Source organism: Aspergillus nomiae (assembly GCF_001204775.2).
Source record: "Aspergillus nomiae NRRL 13137 chromosome Unknown contig00121, whole genome shotgun sequence".
NCBI lineage: Eukaryota > Fungi > Ascomycota > Eurotiomycetes > Eurotiales > Aspergillaceae > Aspergillus > Aspergillus nomiae.
This window is the reverse complement of record NW_015378176.1, coordinates 14,919-36,951: the sequence shown is the minus strand read 5'-3', so window position 1 is coordinate 36,951 and position 22,033 is coordinate 14,919. Positions and strand designations below refer to the sequence as shown.

At 48.6% G+C, this 22,033-nt stretch overlaps 6 protein-coding genes across 6 annotated transcripts; 4 read left to right on the top strand and 2 right to left on the bottom strand.

The window, feature by feature from the left end:
• Positions 1-753: 753 nt before the first annotated feature.
• On the top strand, positions 754-2,773 carry ANOM_005938 (pepsin-like aspartic protease; the record flags this gene model as incomplete). The annotated part of the gene is made up of 5 exons (XM_015551195.1): positions 754-857; positions 926-952; positions 1,009-1,109; positions 1,200-1,532; positions 1,587-2,773. 5 exons carry the CDS (start codon positions 754-756, stop codon positions 2,771-2,773), a joined length of 1,752 nt encoding a protein of 583 aa, XP_015407205.1.
• A 412-nt stretch (positions 2,774-3,185) lies between these two features.
• On the bottom strand, positions 3,186-4,265 carry ANOM_005937 (zinc finger MYND domain-containing protein; the record flags this gene model as incomplete). The annotated part of the gene is made up of 2 exons (XM_015551194.1): positions 3,186-3,739; positions 3,797-4,265. 2 exons carry the CDS (start codon positions 4,263-4,265, stop codon positions 3,186-3,188), a joined length of 1,023 nt encoding a protein of 340 aa, XP_015407202.1.
• Positions 4,266-5,141: 876 nt separating this feature from the next.
• Positions 5,142-8,382, top strand: ANOM_005936 (uncharacterized protein; the record flags this gene model as incomplete). Its single annotated transcript, XM_015551193.1, has 2 exons — positions 5,142-7,000; positions 7,935-8,382. The coding sequence occupies 2 exons, from the start codon at positions 5,142-5,144 to the stop codon at positions 8,380-8,382; spliced, it is 2,307 nt and encodes a 768-aa protein (XP_015407207.1).
• A 1,606-nt stretch (positions 8,383-9,988) lies between these two features.
• Positions 9,989-14,007, top strand: ANOM_005935 (HET domain-containing protein; the record flags this gene model as incomplete). The annotated part of the gene is made up of 5 exons (XM_015551192.1): positions 9,989-10,446; positions 10,500-10,864; positions 10,928-11,532; positions 11,593-11,889; positions 12,061-14,007. 5 exons carry the CDS (start codon positions 9,989-9,991, stop codon positions 14,005-14,007), a joined length of 3,672 nt encoding a protein of 1,223 aa, XP_015407224.1.
• Positions 14,008-15,359: 1,352 nt separating this feature from the next.
• Positions 15,360-18,408, top strand: ANOM_005934 (putative lysosomal alpha-glucosidase; the record flags this gene model as incomplete). The annotated part of the gene is made up of 4 exons (XM_015551191.1): positions 15,360-17,289; positions 17,351-17,486; positions 17,549-17,682; positions 17,747-18,408. 4 exons carry the CDS (start codon positions 15,360-15,362, stop codon positions 18,406-18,408), a joined length of 2,862 nt encoding a protein of 953 aa, XP_015407223.1.
• A 445-nt stretch (positions 18,409-18,853) lies between these two features.
• On the bottom strand, positions 18,854-20,347 carry ANOM_005933 (flavin-containing monooxygenase; the record flags this gene model as incomplete). The annotated part of the gene is made up of 1 exon (XM_015551190.1): positions 18,854-20,347. The coding sequence occupies one exon, from the start codon at positions 20,345-20,347 to the stop codon at positions 18,854-18,856; it is 1,494 nt and encodes a 497-aa protein (XP_015407222.1).
• Positions 20,348-22,033: the final 1,686 nt, after the last annotated feature.

Sequence of the window (22,033 nt, the reverse complement as noted above, 5' to 3'; positions counted from 1 at the left end):
AGATTGAACATGGGCACAGAACATTTGTGGCGAGCTGAGCGTGGAGCATCCTAGGGTTGACTGGTTGTGTGGCTCACCAGATAGTGGACCAGACAGGGCACGAGCTTTCATAACTGGCTGCTCAGGAATTTAGTGTTTGGCTAAGAGTACTAGTAGTGGCTCTGCCCATTTCAAGTGGGTCTGAGCCTGATGATGCCCATGTGGTAGGGCAAGAATATTCCGTGATGCTTGAAAAGGCTGCAGCCTGCCAGGCTTGGCATTGAAGAGTCTGAAACGGTTGCCACCGATTGAGCGAGAATGCTCATAATCACTTATCAGGATGGCTTGATCTCAATATGAAGGTACTTCCACATAAAGATAGCTATCACAGGCACACAAGAATACTACTGCATAAGGTGTGACTCGAGACGAACGCTTGACTAAAATGATCGACCCGCATCGGTGTTGCCGGATGTCTGGCTTTTAGCAATGTAACCCTACCAAATATGGCATATGAATCGAGATGAATGTCAATAATGACATTAATCGACCTGCCTAATAGGGCCGACGTTGGAAATTTTCAGTTCCATAATGCTTGGCAACCAAACCCGTACCATGGTTTCATCTCCACCCCCATACCCACGACCCCCTTGGAAGGCGAGAACCCCAATGATCTAGTTTACTTATGTGTGGACTCTGTCTCTCCTGACAACACCTGATTGTGGCTTACCCAACACTTGGAGTTCAATGTTGTCCATGCCCTGACGCCAGAGTATGAAGCGCGTCGCGGGCATAGCTCTTCTGGTCGGACTGCCCATCTGTCTTGCCAAGAACGAGCCAGAGTCAGAGCCTGCCTCTGTGGAAGTTGATGTTGGCTGGTACGTTTTCCCTTTGGAGGTGAACTGCTCCTTTCACGTGTCAGTTCACTAATTCCAGGCTTGCGCAGGTACGGGAATGACGGAACTTGGAGTGCGTAAGTTAGGCTACCTTTGACATTCTAACTCCCCACACGAGCTTACCCATCCTTAGCGTAAACATATGGGTCGGGTCAGAATTGAAAACAGTCTCTCTTTTCCCAAGTACCGTGGACACCGACACATGGACCGTTGGAGCAAGTGGCTGCCAGAACTGTATGTGACACCCTCCCTTCTCAGCAGACAGATTCCCTAAATCGCTTCATGTCCAAGCATTGCCCATTGGCGACTGACAGAAAAAGATAGCTTCAGTAGTAGACTGTTCTGAAAAGCGAGGTGGCCTTTTTGACACCAGCAAGTCGACTACATGGCAACCTCAAGGTTCACATCCTGGTTCGGGGGATCCTTCAATCGAGGCATACTATGGTAATGATACTATATGGGTAGGCTATAGACCGGTTACCGAGCAAAGGATCAGGATTCTAAATGACACCGACACATGGATCGGGTTGCTGGGACTGGGCATGGACCAAAGCGGCCATATCGACAACCTGGACCTAAATCTCATGGAAACTGCATATATAAACGATAGCCTTGCTCCCAGTGGTACCTATGGCTACACCGCTGGCGCTCACTACCGTATGCCACAAATTTCATGATGTTCACAAGGCTTTCACTAATATTTGTATGCAGGGCTGAAAGGTGCACCAGCATCTCTTACCATCGGAGGCGTGGATCGGGCTCGCTTCTACGACAACAACGCGACATTCCATCTCAGCAGAACCGCTGACCCCGTTGTCTCACTGAATACCATATCGATTTCATCCGGAACAGAGGCCGGCGATGGCGCTTACATAGACGAACATATAGCCCCCTCGAACCCGGGAGGTAGCACATATTTCACACTTGATTCCTCAACAAGCTACCTCTGGCTACCCAGTAACGCCTTTGATGCCTTCGGCGAGGCCTTCAACCTCACCTATGATGATAGTCTAGGATTTTATACGTACGGAAATGACACCTCACACCGGGACGAACTCCTCGCCATGAATATCTCCATCACACTTTCAATCTCCGACCTGCCCGACTCATCGCAAAGTGTCAATATAACCCTCCCCTTCCAGGCCTTCGACCACTCCCTCACCTATCCATACCCAACCATACCATCCGACACCTCCCTCCCATATCTCCCCATCAGACGCGCCACCACAAATGACGAACAACGTCTCGGCCGAGTCTTCTTCCAAGAAGCATACCTAGCGGTCGACTACGAGAGAGTCCAGTTCTCACTTTACCAAGCCAAATTCGACGCCAACCTCGTCGCATCTCATACAGACATCGTTCCGATCGACTCTTACATGGACCAAAAAGTCAAAGGTTTGCTATCCGACAAGCCAAGACTATCCACAGCTGCAAAAGCAGGGATCGGCGTTGGCACTGGGACGGGGGCTATTATTATTATCGCAGGCGCATACATGTTTATAAAGAAGCGGCGGCGGGCTGTGAAGTCCGAGAAAGGCGTCCAACTGTCAGACACCGTGAGTAACTCGGACTGTGTGTCTGAGAATGGGCCAGGAGAGCTTGATAGTAGTCGGGAACATCGGCCTGAATTGCCTTCGGACTCTTCTTGTGCGATTTATGAGCTGCCGGGTTCTGGGATTGCTGAATTAGACGCGGGGCCGTCTTCTGTGAGGGGGAGGGATTATGCGATTGCAAGGGAGGAGAAAAGACATTGCTCGAGACATTCGGAAACCCGGTCGAGTATTGCGGCTTCGTTGGCCTCGAGGGTTACTACGGAAAGCTCTGATGACGAGGATGTGCCCTCGAAAGGGGAGCATCGTGAGAGCTCGGGCCCGAGTCCGCCTAAATATACACCGTAACATATTTTCAAACATCCAGAACATGGAGTATATAGACTATATTAATACTGAAACGTTAATGACCATGGCGAAAGCAAATTATAAGCCAATTAGAAAGAAGACAGAGGAAAGATAGAGGTTAGAAGGCTGAATTAAATAATATTGTCTTCTGAGCATAAAGGAATTCGTACATTCAGAGCGCTGATTCAGTTGACCTAGTATATAACAGGCTGCTTCGAAGTATCTCTGGATAATAATAGAAAACTATTCATTCGTCGAACTCTGCCTAGTCGAGACAGACATCACTATCAGGAGATACTCGACTTAACCTATTGCCAACCTTTCACACCAGGACAAGTTCCAGTGACACCGAACGCACATAGGCACTTCACTGCACCCACGAGGGAAGAACCTATCTTCCAGTATGAGAAACTCACATCTTCCGTGCGATGCGCCGGTCAGCTAACATTGATCTCTTCACAATTCGTTCAGGGGCGAATACTTCCTCCAAGCAAAGGTCGACACAGCTCCCCAACTGATCAAGCAGTTCATTCTTCGCTTTTTGAAATGCAGCATCTGATCCCTGCAGGATCAATTTCAAGTCCCCACCACACACCTTCGCAAGCGTAGGAATCTTCTCATCGAGCGCTGAAGCAAGTTCCAACAGTTCCATGTCAAAAACCTGCAAACAAAACTCGCTGTGCTCGGTCTGGCCTCGACTAGTCTCTACACGCTGATAACCTAGCTTGTCCTGTCTGTGAATCCCACCCAGCCTGTCCTTTGCGAAATCGCGCCATGTGTAGAGACACTCCACGAATCCATACTGGGCTCCAGATGGATCGATTACCCATATTTCGCCGCTTTTCAGCGTGACACGGTAGACATTGTGGTTTTTAGTAGTGGTCAGGGAAACGCCGTCGGGCCTCTCGATGGAGATTTCCGGGTTACGAACGTCAATTGTGAGTTCCTCGATCTTAGAGCAAAGACCTGTATAGTCAGCAGAGCCGTCGGGTAATCAAACAAGACCAGTGGGGCTATTCTTACCTGACAGGATATCTCGAACAAAGGAAAACAGGTACACTACCGCTTCTGTACAAGAGCTCACCATGACAATGGCATCGAACACGCGTTGATTGCCGCCTTTAAGCTCAACACATAGCGGTCCCAGTGGTCGATAGACCTCTTCTTTTTCTTCTTTAGCAGGGCACAGGATCACCCTAGATCCATCAACATGGGCAGTCGCGGATGTGACTCCATGAGCGCGTAGGCGGATTCGATACAGTATCGCTTGGAGGAGGTTGGCGGCTCTTGAAAGGGATTTGCGGGCCTGGAGCTGCTTGCATTTGGCTTTGTGCTCAACCCAGTCCTGTATTTGACAGGCTGAGCTGCAGTAGAGTGTGGGCTGTGGGATCTCCTCATCGTATTCTAGGGCTCCAGAGCATCCGCTGCATCTTTTGGTAGCGGGGCTCTGACAGTGGGTACAGTTTCCTGTTGTTGAAGATGGATTCTCCATGTTTGAAGGGTGTGATAAGTTAGGAATATTAATGGCTGATGGTGGTATGGTTATAGTTACAGAGAGAAGGTTATGGTCTTGGTTAGCCTAGCTTGTTTGTTGTTGTCTGCTGTTTAGCAGATGCCATTTGCGATATACTCATTCACTCTTTCCCGAGTTTACCACTCTCTTGATAGTGCTTAACTAAGCACTTTCCTGCCTTGACAGGATCCATTCTGTGAATGAATGGGTATGTCTGTTACCCAAATTAACTCTTTAACAGGGAATCAATCCTTGCCAGGCTTTCATTGTAGTGGGCTTAGAATGTCAACAAACCACCACTACGTATGAACAAGAATGTAGTGATGGAAGTCTGGAAGTCCAGTATTGTACTTCTGTCACAGAGTAGGGAATCCCCAATGTTTCAATTTGTCTTCGAGGCAATGTGAACTGTGGAGTCCAAATTATACCATTCCCCTTGATTCTAAACTACGCTTCTCGTTTTGCTTTATTCCTTCATGATTTAAGAACCCCTGGTCATATTGATATTAATATTGGTTCCGGTCTGTTTCATGTCTACTTATTCAAGACGGGGTGTAGGTGGAATACAGTTCAATATAAATCTTAGGGCATGTAACTATAGAAAATACGAGAAACAATGCAGATCTTTGATTGTAGAGCACAGCCACATTATACACATCACATCACCTCCACCTTGACAACAAATCCATGACAAGGCTGAGAATACACCGCCACAGTCACTGCACTACATTTCGATCACAGATCACCCCGCATCATCATACATACTTCGGAATATCCTCGTTTCTCTTTCGAGTACCTTCCAGATCGAATCCACAGTCCATGGTTGGTCCTCATCACCCGATATGCGAGCAAAATATGGAATCGTTCAAATACGAGCCTCTCGACCTGGATGGGCCAGCCTTTCGCCTCGTCCGTCTGTGCCATGGATATGGATCACGTATCGACTGCGAGATCTTTCAAGCGTGGCTCTACCCAGAGCAAAGTCCTATTTCGTATGAAGCTCTTTCATATACCTGGGGTTCCACCGAAATTGTGAGGACCGTACGAATGAACGGAAAAAGACATGGTATTACACACAACCTATACCTTGCGCTCCAGTATCTTCGCTTCCGCGATCAGGACCGGATCCTTTGGGTGGATGGGATTTGTATAGACCAGACCAATGATAAGGAGCGTGGGCATCAGGTTCGTCACATGGGGGATATATACAAACAGTCCGAAAGAGTCATATTTTGGCTGGGCGAGCCAACAGACGCGACGGATGTGATTCTAAATTCTCTAAGAGAGCTCCAGAAGGAAAGTACCGAGCATGCGTCCAAAATGTGGGAACTCTCGGACCGGCGCTGGGTCGGACTCTGGTCAGCCGTACAGTCTGGCTATCCCGACCTCCAATTGCAACAGCGCCAGGGCTTTAAGGAGCTGCTGAGCAGGCCTTGGTTTAAGAGGGTTTGGATCCTGCAAGAAGTGGCCAATGCAAGAGCTGGCCTAGTGTGCTGCGGAGAAGCATCCGTCTCGGCTCATATCTTTCCTGTCGCTCCTCTTTTACTAAATGTGTGCCCGCGTGCACATTGTCAAGCGGTCCTGGATATAATGCCTGGGCCATCACGGAGTGGCACATGGTGGAACATGAACAGAGATCTTTATACCCTCCTAATCAAATTTTGTGAGAGCCAAGCAGGCCTTCCTTGCGATAAGATATATGCCTTGCTTGGATTATCCTCGGATGCGCAGGACACGGATATGATAAGACCTGATTATGAGAAGAGCGAACATGATCTCATCCAAGATGTGGTTCGCTTTCTATTTGATGACCATACATATTGTACCCAGAAATCATACTTTCCAACATTGCGGAAGCTAGTAAAGAATCTGGGAGTACTAAATGGACTTTTCCTACAGCACCACATGTGGTCATCAAACCTAGAAGACTTGGAGACTATCCTAGACAGGCGCTATTTTGGGATTGCCAAGACAGACATTGAAGCCGCTGCACTCGCAAGCGTACAGGCCATAGGCAACTTTCGTCGAGGCATTCCTAGAACAAGTGATGGGGTGGCCATGGATGCAACAGAGATTTGGGACCACCTAAAGAGCTTGGTGCTCCTTCTTCAGCACCGAGGATATAGAATTGAAAGGGCAGAGGAATTACTCCTAATAACGTTATCAAAGAACAGCGACAGACCACATATTTTGAATACCCTTCTTCAACGACGAGCCAGTGAAATCACAATCACGCACAAAGTGTGGCTTGCCATGTCACAAAAACAATTCTATCCTTCGCAAGCCGGTCACACTCTATTTCAGCAACAGGGAAATGAAATTCGGATCACAAATGACGTGCTCATCGCAGCAGCATCGAACATTGTCTATGGCCTGGAACTCATGCAGCTTCTTATTCAGCACGGAGGCAATGAGATACGGGTCACCGAGGGAGTTCTTATCGCAGCAGTCTCGAATAAATGCTATGGATTGGACCTCGTACAGCTTCTCCTCCAGCAACGGGGCAACAAAGTGCAAATCACAGACGCAGTGCTGAAAAGGGCAGGACAGAATGTGCTCGAACAACAACCAAGAGCTGACATGCTAATGAAGCTTCTTCTTAAACAGAATGATAGCAAGAACCAGATTACGTATAGGTTAATTAGATACGCAGGATGGAACCACCGCGAGGTACGAAAACTGCTGTGCCATGTTTCCATACCACAGGCGTTCCGGTCAGTACGTGGTATCATATTAGAGTGTAAGTACGGAGGGTCAGAAAGCCTTTGGCCCTTTATACCGTCTATACTACAGTGGACTAAATTGTGGCTCCAGACAATAGAGATTCCGTACCGAAACCTTTTTGTTTTATATTCCGCTCTATATTCTGCTTTACTTCTATACCTACAGAGACTTAGCCATTAACTATTTTGATAGTCTTAAATATCCAGTCTAATTATCTAGTAATCTAATCAATATTCTACGGCAATAGTTACTGGCTATAATCTAAACTTATTTACTAATAATATTAATAAAAAATAATCGTAATTCACCCACTAATTTAGCTAAACGAAGAGGTTTTTGGAGGCATACACGCTGTCTCTTCGCTATACAGTCCATATATGCAAAGATGGTGAAACTTCTTTCCAATCTTCAACAGAACTAGCATTATCAGAAATAGAAGTGACTGGTTGTCATTCGCTTATGTTGAGTTTATGATAATCTACCATATGAACTGCGTGAATAATACTCAAGACTCGGTGGTATTGCATCCTCTCATTTTCTCTACGAACAGGAATTGACCTTTAGTGTATGTTGTCCGTATGTAGCAGTGTTTGGCCCTCAAGTGCTGTTGACACAGTCTGAGACGTTTTCAGTCGAAGCAGTCAGTTAGCCAAGTATCCCCAGATTTTGCCCCGGACTTCACTCAATAAAATGATCTATAGGCTCCAAGAAATTTAGACTAGACCACAGTTGTATTTCGGTGATATTGCCGGTGGAGGTCCCGACCCGTAGATCTACATCGGCATGTGGAGGCTTGAACCTAACAAATGCTTTTGTATAAAAAGCGTATCACATTTGTCAACCTCTAAAATCAGTCCCCCATGATTTAAAAAGCTAATAAGTGTTCATCAATATGTCTCTACTCCGTTTCTTGATACTCGCCAGCGGGCTTCTGGGTCTGGCAGGTGCCGCCTATCTACAAGGACATCGTCCAACATCCACTAACGAGACCAACCAACACTCCCTGCAAGATAACCGACAAGCTATCCTCGAGGACTTTTCTCACCTCTTCTACGCCGAAAAGAAAGTCGCCGAAGCATTCAACAAATACGTGGCTGAAAACTACACCCAACATAACCCGAATATCTTGGACGGAAGACAGGCTGCCATTGAAGCCTTGACTCCCTTATTCTCGACGGAGGGCATTGTCTTTGAAATCCACCAACTCTTTGTGGGTGGCGACTATGGACTTGTTCATGTGAAGTCTGTTACGCCAGGGCAGAATGATACGGCGGTCATGGATATGTATCGCTTCGAGGGATTGAAGATTGTGGAGCACTGGGATGTATTGCAGACTATGACTGCAGGAGTGAATCCTCATCCGTTCTTTTAGCTGCTAGTGGTTGGGGTGTTGCTGTCGGAGTTGGGCCTGAGTTTCTGGGTATGTTCACTCCTCGGAGGGACCCTGATGAGGTCGAGGGCCGTGGGAACATTCATGATATATTATGTTTGAGCTAGATCAGATCAATAATAAGCACACATTCCAGTGGTATGTCTTCAAATCAGGCCTTTATGAAATTGCTTGAGGCTTGCACTAAGATCAGGATCCAACAGGTCGATGGCTGCATCATCTTAGTCGGGTTTCATCGTGCTAACTGTTGGATCTTTTCTTTGCAGCAGCATTGAGTGTGGTATGGAGTAATGCCGGCCGGTTCTTTACCAGTGAGTGAACGATGCCAACAGAGTCTTGATAGCTTACCTACTAACCTCGCTTTGTATAGATTAAGGAGAGCTACATTTATTCAATAGTCATGACGGGTGCTCCACAGCTCTAGTTATACTTTGATAGAACTGTCTAGGGTTTATATCTGGCCGAAACAGCCAACTTATTCTGACTCCAGGATGTGGTCAAAGACTGTATGTACTTAGGTAAACATCGTATATTCTGCATACAGATCGCAACATTGTATCTTCTTGCACTCTGTGGTTCATTGCTGTAAGATACTTGAATTGGTAAATACAGAGTCAGAGACCTAGTGATATTTCATAAAACTGTATAATAGAATGTTAGGGATACAGTATCCAAGGCACGGCACTTAGCACCATATGGCGTTTTGGTTGAGTGGGATTGAAGTATAGTATTTCAACTATCATATATTTTTTTGGATATTATTAACTTAGATATGTGAAGTTTCCATATGAATAGGATGTTCAGAAAACTCTACATTGGGTTCGCAACCGTGAGTGCTGGCCCCGAAAGTCACAAATTATCAATATAGCGCCATCCCCTTCGACACCTTCCTTGCTCGTTTCTACCCTCTACAATAATTACTTAGTCTCTTCCCCCCAATCTATCGAGCCAATCAATACTTGGATCAATCTCAACCTGCAGCCAGATGAAAACGAGGGGGTAAGGTTCTAACATTAACCAATTACGGTGCAGCACGTGTTGCATTAGCCCTGAACTCCTACCAGCTGAGGTGCGATGGATACTCCGGATTGAAAGTGGGCAAACATGAACCGGGATTTGGGAGGAAACTCAGGATTTTGTGAAAGGGAAAGCAAAATACGGGCATTCGATCTGGGTATATCTCAAGATGAATGGCTATCCTGCATAGAGTATGGTGAACATGGAAAGAATCCTAAGTCCGTCAGACGACTCTCGTGTACGGCCGAGAAATACCACCATGACTTATTATTTGGGTTTAAAGCTTTAGGGAGTACTAACATAGCTGAATCTTTGTGCTTGAAAAGATGTAATAGGGAATCTGGGAATGGAGGCGAGGCTGATACTCGGTTGTTTCGGAGGAGGGGCAAAAAAAAGCAAACACGAAACACCAATACCAACATACGGCAGACTGACCCACAAGGCCAAAATGGCGCGGCCTTCAGCGCTCGGGGCTCTTTTCTGGGGAGACCCGACTTTTTAACGCATTTTCCCCCGACATTCCACCTGGACTACGCCCTGATCTCGTGTGCTGGACACCTTCCGATGGGTCATGGGCGACGACGCTTTGGCCGCACTGATTAGTGAGGCCAAGCAAATATCTCGGGCCGACTCGCTCCAGCGTATCAGTGCGATTTTCCAGTGTATAGATCACCTTCTATCTCTGGAAGACTCCAAGTGTGGGTACGAAGCAGTTGGGATCCTCCGCACCTTCCCAATCTTTCCGACGAGGAGAGGTGAAGCCCGACCAACGTTACAAACCTGCGAACGGCATGATGGTTGGTTTATTGCAGACCAGCCCCGCCTATTGGAGACTTTTCATGGACATCTGACCATGCTGGCGTTTGGTGCCGAGGATTTAGCACGCATGTCGAGATTGTTCCGCGCATTGCTTATCGAGGATCGGTTGCTGTCCAAGGCAGCCATTTGCAGGCCCCGGCAGGGTCTGGCCTCCGTAGTGAAGGATGACTACAAAAGTCTGCTCTTGTCCAAAGCTGAATGCATATCCTGGTAGGGCACATCTTGCCTTGTTTATCTGTCGCTCCTCTCTTATCCTGACGTAGCCTGGCTCGAAATCACCTGTCTCAGCCGTCCGAGATATCCAAATTGCTTCGGGATATAGAAGTGCGAAGTGTTGATGAAGTGACTGTCGAATGGGCCGTTCTTCATCCATCTGGGTACATTATCGACACACATGAGGACATAAAACTGGCTTTGATTGTCAGAGAGGAAAACAGCGTAAGACTTTACATACGCCATAGCGATGCAGATGCACAAAATCTGCCTTTCGAGCTCTGTGAACAGCTGTCACAATTGTGCGGGATCCCTTTTGAACACAGGAGCTTATTATGGGCAGCTTTACTGCTGAATGACATACAGCTCCTGCACGATGCTCTAGGTCGAGGAGGGATTTTTCGGGCCATGAGCCGTGAGTAGTAACTGTATCAAAATTCGGCAACCAAGGGTCTCCTGTTTACTAAGCCAGGGCTAGGTTTCAGTACCTATATGTATGCGGACCAGTTAAGTTGCAGGAACGACTCGTCGTCAAGAGAAGATGAGATTACACAGGTGACTCAATCAAACGCCATCCGTGATGATATCTCATTGATTAGCAAATCGTCTGAAGACTCAGAAATACCGACTGCAATGAACTCCAGTCTGCCCTCTATGAGCAGATCCGAGGAACAAGTAACTGGCAGTAATAAAAAGGTAAGTTTCATAGAACAGTGGCAGCAGATATCCGTCTTTCCAGAGGCGGATGGCCACCGCACACAGGTGTCCTTTGCACAATGCGAATGGGTCCATCCATCTGAGACTGGGCACACGCAGTTGGATGATCGGGATAATATGAGTATCGCACAGTTGACAGATTCATATTATCAACATAGAGTACCCAGGTTTACACCACAACCTGACATTATCTTTTGCTCTACTGTGGAAGAATTGCCCGAGGTGGATTTTGAGGGAATTACTCAAGGTCAAAAAACGCTACCTGCACGTCTACAGATACTTGACCCTGGGGGGCAAACTGTCTTCATAGCACGTAATTCTAATAACCCAACTGACCATGAGCCGGCTTTTCTCGGAGAAGTATTTGTAAGATACTCTCACCACATATTGCTGTGAATGCTAGCTAAAGTGTCCTGAACATTTTAGGTCTCCGAGTTTCTACGGCACGTTCTTGGCAGCGCATATGATCCAGATATACATTGGACAAGCCCCTTGCGAACTCGCCTTGGCCATGCCCCTTTCACGGTGCAAGACAATTTTCCTATGTCGGGCTTCTATATTGATGCTCAAACTGGTCAAGCAATGACCGACTTCTTGAAAGCAAATTCGGTCAAAAGGGCGGCAGAATGGGCATACCTTCCCCCTGATTACCGTATTGATGTCCAGACCACAGTAGATGGTGCATCTGCACCCTTTTCCTGGAGTGCGCTCGATCTGGACATGGTGGGTGATTCATGGCATCTCCCTGCAGCACTCCCCTCCTGCCTTTCGTTTACAGGTTTTCCCTCTGTCAAATCCCCTTTGGAGCTGAAGGATGGAGGTTGACCTACGGCCCGTCCATTGGAGATCTTTACCCAGTTGGGTAGATATGTATGCTAACAGGCATGGCCACAGGCACGTAGATGGCGGGTTCGAGGTTCGTCCGAGCAGCAGGACCGCATCTATATTCTCATACGAGTCTCCGATATCTATAACAATCCCAGCGTCCACATGTTCATGGATCCATGGGATATGATTAGTGAACAAGAGCTCCTGATAAGGACCCAGTCAAACGTACTCGCGAATATACACGATGGCTCGCGTCGTGGGATAAAGCTCACTGACTTCCAAAGCAACAAGCCACAGGAGCGTGATGACACCGTATCCCGAAAGTCTAGACCCTTTGTGTCGGCAATACCACATCTGTACATCCAGAGCCCATTGGATGAAGCAGCAAAAGAGATAAGACTTCTTTATCTTCTGCCAGGAAGAGGGGATGAAGACCTCACAGGGGAATTGATACACTCAGCTATAGCAGGCCGGCCCGAATATGACGCTATTTCTTATACCTGGGGAAGTGCAATTCAGCCATTCAAGCTGCACACCCCGGAAGGGTATATTCCTATCACAACATCTTTATATCTGGCTTTGATGCGAATGCGTAAGTGCCAAGAGCCAAGAATGCTCTGGGTAGATGCGATTTGCATCAACCAGAATGATAATGTTGAGAAAGCCTCTCAAATATCCATGATGCCGGACATTTTTAGATGGGCCACGTGTGTATACGCGTGGATTGGCGAGGATGAAGATGGCAGTCTTGAGGTTCTCAATACCATAAACGAAATTGCAAGGCAATCGTTGGAACTCACTATGCCACCTCGCAGTGGAGACGACCTAATCCCGCCCATAGTGCGCACATTCTGGAATAACCTATGCAAGCTGCTTGAACGCAAATGGTTCCGGCGAATATGGGTTGTGCAGGAAATAGTTCTAGCGAGAGACGTTATCGTCTGGTGTGGTGATCAGTGTGTTCCGTGGGGTCATTTCTGTGATATAGTCTCACGGCTTTTTCAACATGCTGAGCAATACAGCTCAGACCTACTCATTTCTCGAGGGAGTAGCGCAGGCTCTGTCCTGCGTCTCGATAAGCTCCGGAAGGACTGCTGGGTGAGTGGAGAATTTGAAGCAAAATATCAACTACTATCGCTATTTGAGCACTTCCAGTTGAACGAGGCGACCCAGAGACGAGACAAATTGTTTGCACTACTAAACCTAGCCAGCGATAACTGTGAGGAACTCCGTCCAGATTACACAGCTCCACTAGAAGATATTATCTGGCGATACGCATGCACATTCGTCAAGAATGGCCATATGATGGAGCTACTGTACAGAAGTGGGCGGTCTTCGGATCACACATTCCCATCCTGGGTTCCAGATTGGACATCAGCACCTTACCCCAGGACTCTATCGAAATGGAAATGCAAACGCAAGCCACATAGATTCACTGCGGCCTCCAAGTTTCATCTCTCTGGCGAGCTAGGTCCTGGAAAGCTCCTATGCCTCCGGGGATACCTAGTTGATCATGTATCACGCGTAGGCACGCGCCCATCTTACACAAGTTCGTTTCCTGCCTATCGTCAAGAGATTTCTGCAATGGTCGATGAATTTCTACCAAATCTTACTCCACAGCAGACTACGGCTGTTAAGCAGAGACTGCCCATTGGTGACTTCGACATGGACTCTGAAGAGGCTCATGCTTTATCTGAAAGGATAGATTATTTGAATGACATATGGGCGGCGGAGTCCCAAGCATACAACGCCATCGCCTCTAGATTCGCAGATATCTTCTCGCCTGCCGTTGCATGCGGCACGGATATGCAGAAAGTGGGCATTGTCCCAGCAAACACTCATGAGGGCGATCGAATTGCTCTCTTCCATGGTAGTAGGGTTCCCTTTATAATTCGTGAAACAGACCCACTAGATGGCCACTACCGTGTGATAGGGGAATGTTACATTGATGGCCTGATGCATGGAGAATATATGGATTTATCTGGACCGTGGCGGGACATAAAGCTGGTCTAATAACATGTCCCTGTTTACGATCATTAGCTCTACTTAATACTGTTCCCAAGTATTTGACTTGGGTAATATATTCCCACAATAGCCTCCATCGTGGTGAAGTATCAGGCAGTGCTTCTCAACATATATAATATATATAATATAGCTATATACCAATGATTGCACTTTAACCATTGGCTATGCGGAGGGGCTATCGGCGATTTTTGTGGCACTCTTGACTTCCTAACTACGTGCGCGGAAAGATGAAGTCTTACCACTGCCAGGCCTAGCCCTAATTATGACAGTATATCAGCACCATGGTGGTGTTTGAGTGCCATGCATTAACTCTAATTACCCGTTCCTGCAGCAGGTCATATTAATCAGTCCAGTCACGATTGTTACCATCCACCCTGTCAAATCCTTCTCCAGTGTTGGCATTAGCGAGGGTATTGAATGTTGGTCAGTTGGGGACGGATGACCTCTCCTCGGATCCAGAACTCTTAGCCCACCAGACGGTAACCATCAGAAGAGCTCTTGAATGCTACTCCGAAAAGTGATGAGCGAATTGTCATACCTTGGTCTAACATGCCATCCACCTCAGCACAGCCAGGTTGTCTGTGGGGAATAGGGCGTCCGTTGCGGGGCCCCACTGGCGTATCAGCTTCGTAAATGTGAAGCCTTTCGTGGGTTACCCACGTAGAACACAGCTTGCTCGGTATTCTCAGTTCCAGGCTTCGCCCGGACCGCGATGCCGACAACGTTGAAATATCCCGATGTGGTAATCGTGCCACCATACTGTCGGTAATGAGGATGCGCCACAGTACTCCGGAGTAAAAAGTGCGCACGCCGAGTGTGGAGCAGGCCCGGGGAATGGTCAGCGCTCAATGGTCGGTCTGATTCGTTTAACTAATATAGTGTCTTCGCCTGCAGCACCGACCAACCAGAGAGCTAGGGGAGACCCAGGACGGATATTTACCGGGGGCGCTAGACAAGGGACGTAACGATCGTCGCGGAGTTTGTGGAGTGCCAATTGACTGGGTTACAGTCTCTCGGGCTTTTGCCGGAGAACCAGACCAAGCATTGTTGTTTTTGCCGATGAGCTTCCACGGGTCCGGGTCGCTTGGTTCTTTTCTTCCGGCCGTGAGAGCTCTACCTGCCCATACTGGAAAGCTCTCAGACGTGCCCGGAAAATTTGCCAAGGGCCGTGGTGGATCCAGCAGTGGGCACAGGCCCGGGGGGAAGAGCTGGAGAAGTGATCTTGCATCATTTTCCCCTTCCCCAAGAGCCAAGACCGGGGCCTTGGCAAAGGGACCAGTGAAGCTATATAAGGCCAGCAGCAGGCCATCTCTTCTCTCTTCCTCAAGGCTTCATTCACCATGTATCTCAAGAAGCTGCTCACTTCGGCTGCGGCCCTGAGCGGCTCCGTCTTTGCCCAGAGCAAGGAAGGAGTGGAGGATCTTGATGGCCCCGGAAACGATCTATACGTGAAGGACCTTTCTGGGTGTCCGGGATACAAAGCCACGAAGCACTGGCAGACTCGCTCTGGCTTTTATGCGGATTTGACTCTCGCGGGCCCGGCATGCAATGTCTTTGGGACTGATCTCCCGGATTTGAAGCTGGAAGTCGAGTATCAGACCAGCGACCGTCTCCACGTCAAGATCTTGGATACCAACAACACTGTCTACCAAGTTCCAGACAGTGTCTTTCCGCGCCCCGGGTTCGGCGAATGGTGTTCCCCGAAGGACAGCAAGCTCAAGTTCGACTTCCAAGCCGACCCCTTCTCATTTACGGTGTCTCGGACCGATACCGGTGAGGTCCTCTTCGATACCACTGGTAACAAGCTGGTGTTCGAAAGCCAATATGTTTACCTCAAGACACACCTTCCGCAGCACCCGCATTTGTACGGACTGGGAGAGCACAGTGACTCTTTCATGCTGAACACGACCAACTACACCAGGACCATCTACACCCGTGATGCTTATGGAACGCCCCAGGGCGAGAACCTGTACGGCGCTCATCCGATCTACTTTGACCACAGGCAGACTGGGACCCACGGAGTGTTCTTGCTTAACTCCAACGGTATGGATATCTTCATCAACAACACCGACACCCAGTACCTTGAGTACAACATCATCGGTGGTGTTCTTGATTTCTACTTCATTGCCGGGCCCACCCCGCGCGACGTGGCCATCCAGTACGCTGAAATCACTCAGCTTCCGTTGATGACTCCTTATTGGGGACTGGGTTACCACCAGTGCAGATACGGCTACCAGGACGTCTACGAGGTTGCCGCTGTTGTCGCCAACTACTCCACAAACAACATTCCTCTCGAAACGATCTGGACTGATATCGACTACATGGACCGCCGGCGCATCTTCACAATTGACCCCGAACGGTTCCCGGCCCACCTGTACAAAGACCTCGTGGACACTGTCCACGCGAGAGATCAGCATTATATTGTCATGGTTGATCCCGCTGTGTACTACAAGGAGTCTAACCCGGCACTCGATGCAGGTCTCAAATACGACACCTTCATGAAGGATGTCAATGGCTCCAACTTGCAGGGTGTCGTTTGGGCTGGTCCTAGTTACTTCCCGGACTGGTTCCACCCTGAGTCTCAGCAGTACTGGACCGAGCAATTCCTGGATTTCTTCGACGGAACCAATGGCCCTGACATTGATGCTTTGTGGATCGACATGAACGAGCCCGCAAACTTCTACAACCGCCCGTACCCCGGCAACAACACCACTCCAGAGAACTTCGCCGAAGTGGATGGCGACCCGCCCGCGGCGCCACCGGTCAGAGACGGCCCCGACGCCCCTATCCCCGGATTCCCGGCCAGTCTTCAGCCAAACTGGGTGAGCAGCGACGCGACTGAGAAGCGCGACACTACTGCTGTTGTCCAACGTCAACGCACTCGGTCCCGTGGCCGCCGCAACCTCGGTGCTGGCCACTGGCGGTCCCACAAGGGCCACCATGACAAGAAGGCTGGTTGGCAGCATGGCAGACAGACCGGTTCTGGCTGCAGCCCCAACGAGTGCAAGGGTCTCCCCAACCGCGAGTTTATCAGGCCACCATACATGATCCAGAACGGCGCCGGTCCCACACTTGCCGACAGCACTGCCGACACGGACGTGGTGCAGAGCGGTGGATACGTCCAATACGATACCCACAACCTTTACGGTGCTATGATGTCCTCGCACTCCCATAATGCCATGCGCGCCAGACGTCCCGATGACCGCGCTTTGGTGATTACCAGAAGCACTTTTGCTGGCTCCGGAAAGGATGTTTCCCACTGGCTTGGAGGTAAGACTATCCCCACATTATCAACAGCGACAACAAAAGCAGCCAGCTAACTCATCTGCAGACAATGTATCCGGATGGCCCTGGTACCGCCAATCCATCAGTCAGATCCTGCAGTTCGCGTCTCTGTACCAAATCCCCGTTGTGGGTCCCGACGTTTGCGGCTTCGGTGGTAATGTCACGGAAACCCTCTGTGCCAGGTAAGGCTTGAATCTCGCACTCTTTAGATGACGGAAAGTACAGGACTAATACAAAGCATTAGATGGGCAACTCTCGGTTCCTTCTACACATTCTTCCGCAACCACGCCGAGATCTTCGCGAACCCGCAAGAATTCTACCGCTGGCCCACCGTAGCTCAAGCCGCCCGCAATGGGATCGCCATCAGATACCAGCTCCGTAAGCTATCCACCCAGGACACTCCTTTCTGACGATGAGAATAAGTTTCCTAACAATCCTCCAGTTGACTACATCTACACAGCCATCTACAAGCAGAACCAAACCGGTACACCCACCCTCAACCCCCTGTTCTTCAACTACCCCAACGACGCAAACACCTACCCCATCGACCTCCAGTTCTTCTACGGTGACGGCATCCTCGTGTCCCCCGTCACAGAGGAGAACAGCACCAGCGTCACCTTCTACCTCCCAGACGACATCTTCTACGAATGGGGCACCGGCAAGCCCGTCCGCGGACAGGGCGAGTACGTCTCCCTCGACAACATCGACTTCACCGACATCACCGTCCACTACAAGGGCGGCATCGTCTACCCCCAGCGTGTCGAGAGCGCAAACACCACCACCGCGCTCCGCCAGAAGGGCTTCAACATCGTTGTCGCGCCGGGCTTGGATGGCCGCGCAGAGGGCTCCCTGTACCTTGATGACGGCGAGTCGGTTGTCCAGGACACCGTGTCGGAGATTGATTTCGTCTACGCGGATGGCAAGCTTAGTCTCTCGGGCTCGTTCGAGTATGATGCTGGGGTTAACATTGAGGTTGTCACTGTTCTGGGTGTTGAGGAGAAGCCAGAGGGTGAGGACGATGTGGAGTATGATGCGGAGAACAAAAAGCTGGTGCGGCACGTTGATGTGCCTTTGACGGGCGAGACTGAGATTACGATTTTGTGATTTGCATGATCGTTGATGAGATAGCTTTTTAGCATATATCATACTACGCATATATATACGAATGTACATGTTTTTAAAGTGAACCCTTTCCTTTCTTGTATGGCCTAACCTAATTGCGATTATATGCGTAGAGTAGTTGGAAGTTGCTAAACTAGCTTGAGCTTAACTGCCTGCAATATAGCTGAGTGACTCTGTATACAATAGTTGTAGGTACAAAGGCTACTCTTTATAGCCGCCGTAGCTTCATTCGTATTGCGTATCGTAAAGTCTGGCTACGACGCTGCCACATGATACATATCATTGAGATACAACTCGAAATGATTTCCAGCTACCACCACTATATATGCCCACGCCCGTGTGTACAAGTCTAGAAAACAGATCAGAGCACCAACGATGTTCAACAGACGGCATATAACTCTATGGTTCCCAAACAACATGGAGATATCTATTTCTCCTTCACAGGCTCACTCACACCATTCATACCATTCCGATAACCTCCTGAAAACTCCATGCATGTATCTAAGGATCCATACCGATCATCAAAATAATCCAATATGTAATTTGACCGAGGCTGCCATGGTGGCTTCTCGCCCGCGCTGGGTACGTTACTCTCACCCCTGAGCATATAGCTGGCATTCAAGTTCCAAAGCTGAGTCGGCTGGCCTGGCGAGCCATGCAGGCGAGGAGCAGCCGCCCGAATGCCTTCTGTCTCCATATGCTTTATCAGCCGCTGGATCAGTAGAAAGGATGCGTCTGCTCCAAGGGTCCATGAGGCATCTGTCAGATGCCCCAGGACGAAAAAGCAGTTGGGGATGTCCTGCAGCATCATGCCTTTCCACATGACCTTCTCGGCAATATCGCACGGCTTTCTGTCCAATTCGAATTGTGCTCCGCCCCCGATTTGTAACCGAAGCCCTGTGGCAGTGACAATGATATCTGCGTTGACAGAGTGGCCGTTGTCCAGAACAACACTACTCTCAGTGACGGTCTTAATGTTCGCTGTCTCGATGTTGGTTTTGCCGGTGTGCAAACCTCGGAAGAAATCCCCATCCGGGCATGCGAGCAGACGCTGATCCCAGGGGTCATACTTAGGTTCAAAATGAGGCGACAGGGGAACATGGTCGGGCAGCTGACTGCCTGCAAGCCTCAGCAAGATAAACTTTGCGAGCCGGGGAAAGTATCGACAGAAGTAATAGCTTGCAAGCATGGCCGCCATGAACCTATAGCGCTTGAACATGTGCGATACCGTAGCAGGCAGAAGTCGGGTCAACCATGTGTCTCCACCGTCAGGGACAGGCACAATGTAGCTCGGACTTCGCTGGATCATTGTTACCGCCGATGCTGTCTCTGCGAGCTTGGGCACCAGTGATATTGCGGTCGACCCGCTGCCGATCACAGCGATCTTCTTTCCGGTGTAATCAAGGTCTTCAGGCCAGAACTGCGGGTGTACGACCACTCCTTTATAGCGGCTCAAACCCGGTACTTCTGCTGGGAGTGGTCGCTCATAATCGAAGTATCCTGTGGCGAATATGACGAATTTTGCCTTGAAACGGGGCTCGCGGTCTTGGTGCACAGCTGTCAAACCCCATTGGCTTTTGTAGGAATCCCAATTCAGCTGTTTAAGCCGATGGTTGAAATGAATGCAACGGTCGATGTTATGTGTCTTCGCGGTACTGTTGATATATTCTCGAATGGAAGTACCATCCAGCATAATCGTGTCAGTGTGATATGGCTCCCACGGGAATCCAAACGTGTGGATATCAGTGTCGAGTCGGACTCCAGGGTACCGGAACAGGTCCCAGGTACCGCCGGCAACGTCTCGAGCTTCTAGAATGGCATATGAGTAGTTGGGTAGCATGGTCTGGATGCGATAGGCCGTGTTGATACCGGCCACGCCGGCCCCGATGATGATTATATCGTAACTTCTTGCGGGCTCCATAGTGGTCGTGTGGAGTTTATGAATGGATGAGCGTGTGATTGAGAGTGTAGTCACATACGGAGCCTCTAGTACTGCTACTTATCTTAAAAGATATTTATCATTGTAAGAGTTTGGTCAAGCAATAATAACTTTTTGGTCCTTAAGAAACCGGACAATATAGTTCCACCTGTGCGTATGTGGCGCTCAGCTCTCTTCTTTTAACCCGAAATCCACAGGATTGGAGGTGATCCGGAAAGCAATACAACTTGCGTAACAAGGAATAATGTTTTGTGACACTTTAAACATCAACTTGTTTTCCTGTTTACCTTTTTTCTGGCTCATGTGGGTCCCAGCAGAAGGGATCTGAGGATTTTAATCGTACATTGGTATAAGGGAGAGGCATATGCTTTGCCAATGGAAAAGCCTTATGTAACTCGACTACTTTTCAGTCTTACTGAATCTTAGCTTGAAACTAAATCAAGCTTAGCTCAAGTTCATATATGATTATTAGTACATTTTCTTCGAGCTTTCATCCGAATTTCTGATGTCCTCTTGGTTGCTAGATGTGTCTTTGCCCGTTATCTGTGGAACTCATCTTCGGATCATTTTTAAACCTGGTACAATCCTTGCAATAAACAGCGGACCAGACATGTAGTCCAGGGTGACCGAGTACCGTGAATAGAATCCAAATCCGATATGAAGCCAGGGAATGTCGCAAGGGGAGGAACTAGGGGAGGATGGGAACTTGGAATGATCCTGGTAAAGACCACGGCTTTGGACATCTGGAAACTCAAGCAGAGGCATGTCGATCGATCTGGCGAATTTACCGTGATTGAAAATCGCAATGTTCAATGAACGATTTGCAGATGCAGGCATTCAAGGTCCATCTTTTATATATACAACGAGGTCAATTGCACATTGGTTTAGTTTTGAACACTCTATACTATTCAACTGTTAGGGGATTGTTGTTCTCAAAGAAAAGTCATCATTCACAAGATACCAAATTATTGGTGCACAGGTTGCAAAAAGCCTCCGGTTTTGAGCCATCAAGGCAACGTACGTGGGAAGGGCACAAAAAGCTCAAAGGAATTATCATATTCCACAGCTCCGCGAGGTTTAGCAGGATGTCGGGCGACACCAATAACTACATCCACGTCGTTTGCTGTACGTCTCCCGATACTAAATCGTAACCCGGTGTCAGCGTATTCAACTTTATACAGATTATATATCTCGCGTACATGTATCGATATCTGCCTCTGTTCCTACGGCTAAAATCTGCGTTTCCATTGTCGTAATTTGCACTGGCCTCCAGAAGATCCACGTAGACCGCGCTGACAGCATCAAATAGTTCTCTCTCCTCGGGGGTGTAGCCTCCGTTGAATGGTTTCGCATCGGCTCGAGCTTTGGGCTATTAGTAAAGGACAACAAACACCTAAGGATGGATGTGCTTATTGCAACTTACCATCCGGAACAAAAGTAGGGTTTCTTGCTTTTCTCTCCCGATAGGTTGCGACATATCTCAAAGCAACACCCTTATCACTTTCACGAAAGTAATCAAGCCTTATGTCGTCTGCCATGATTGGATTTGTGGGAGATTTACAATAAGTCTTCGGGTAGTTATTCAGAGAGAGATAAAATCGTTGGTGGATAATCAAACAGAAGCAGTGAAAATCAGCGGTATTTATGCCCGAGCTGTGCTAGCGAAGG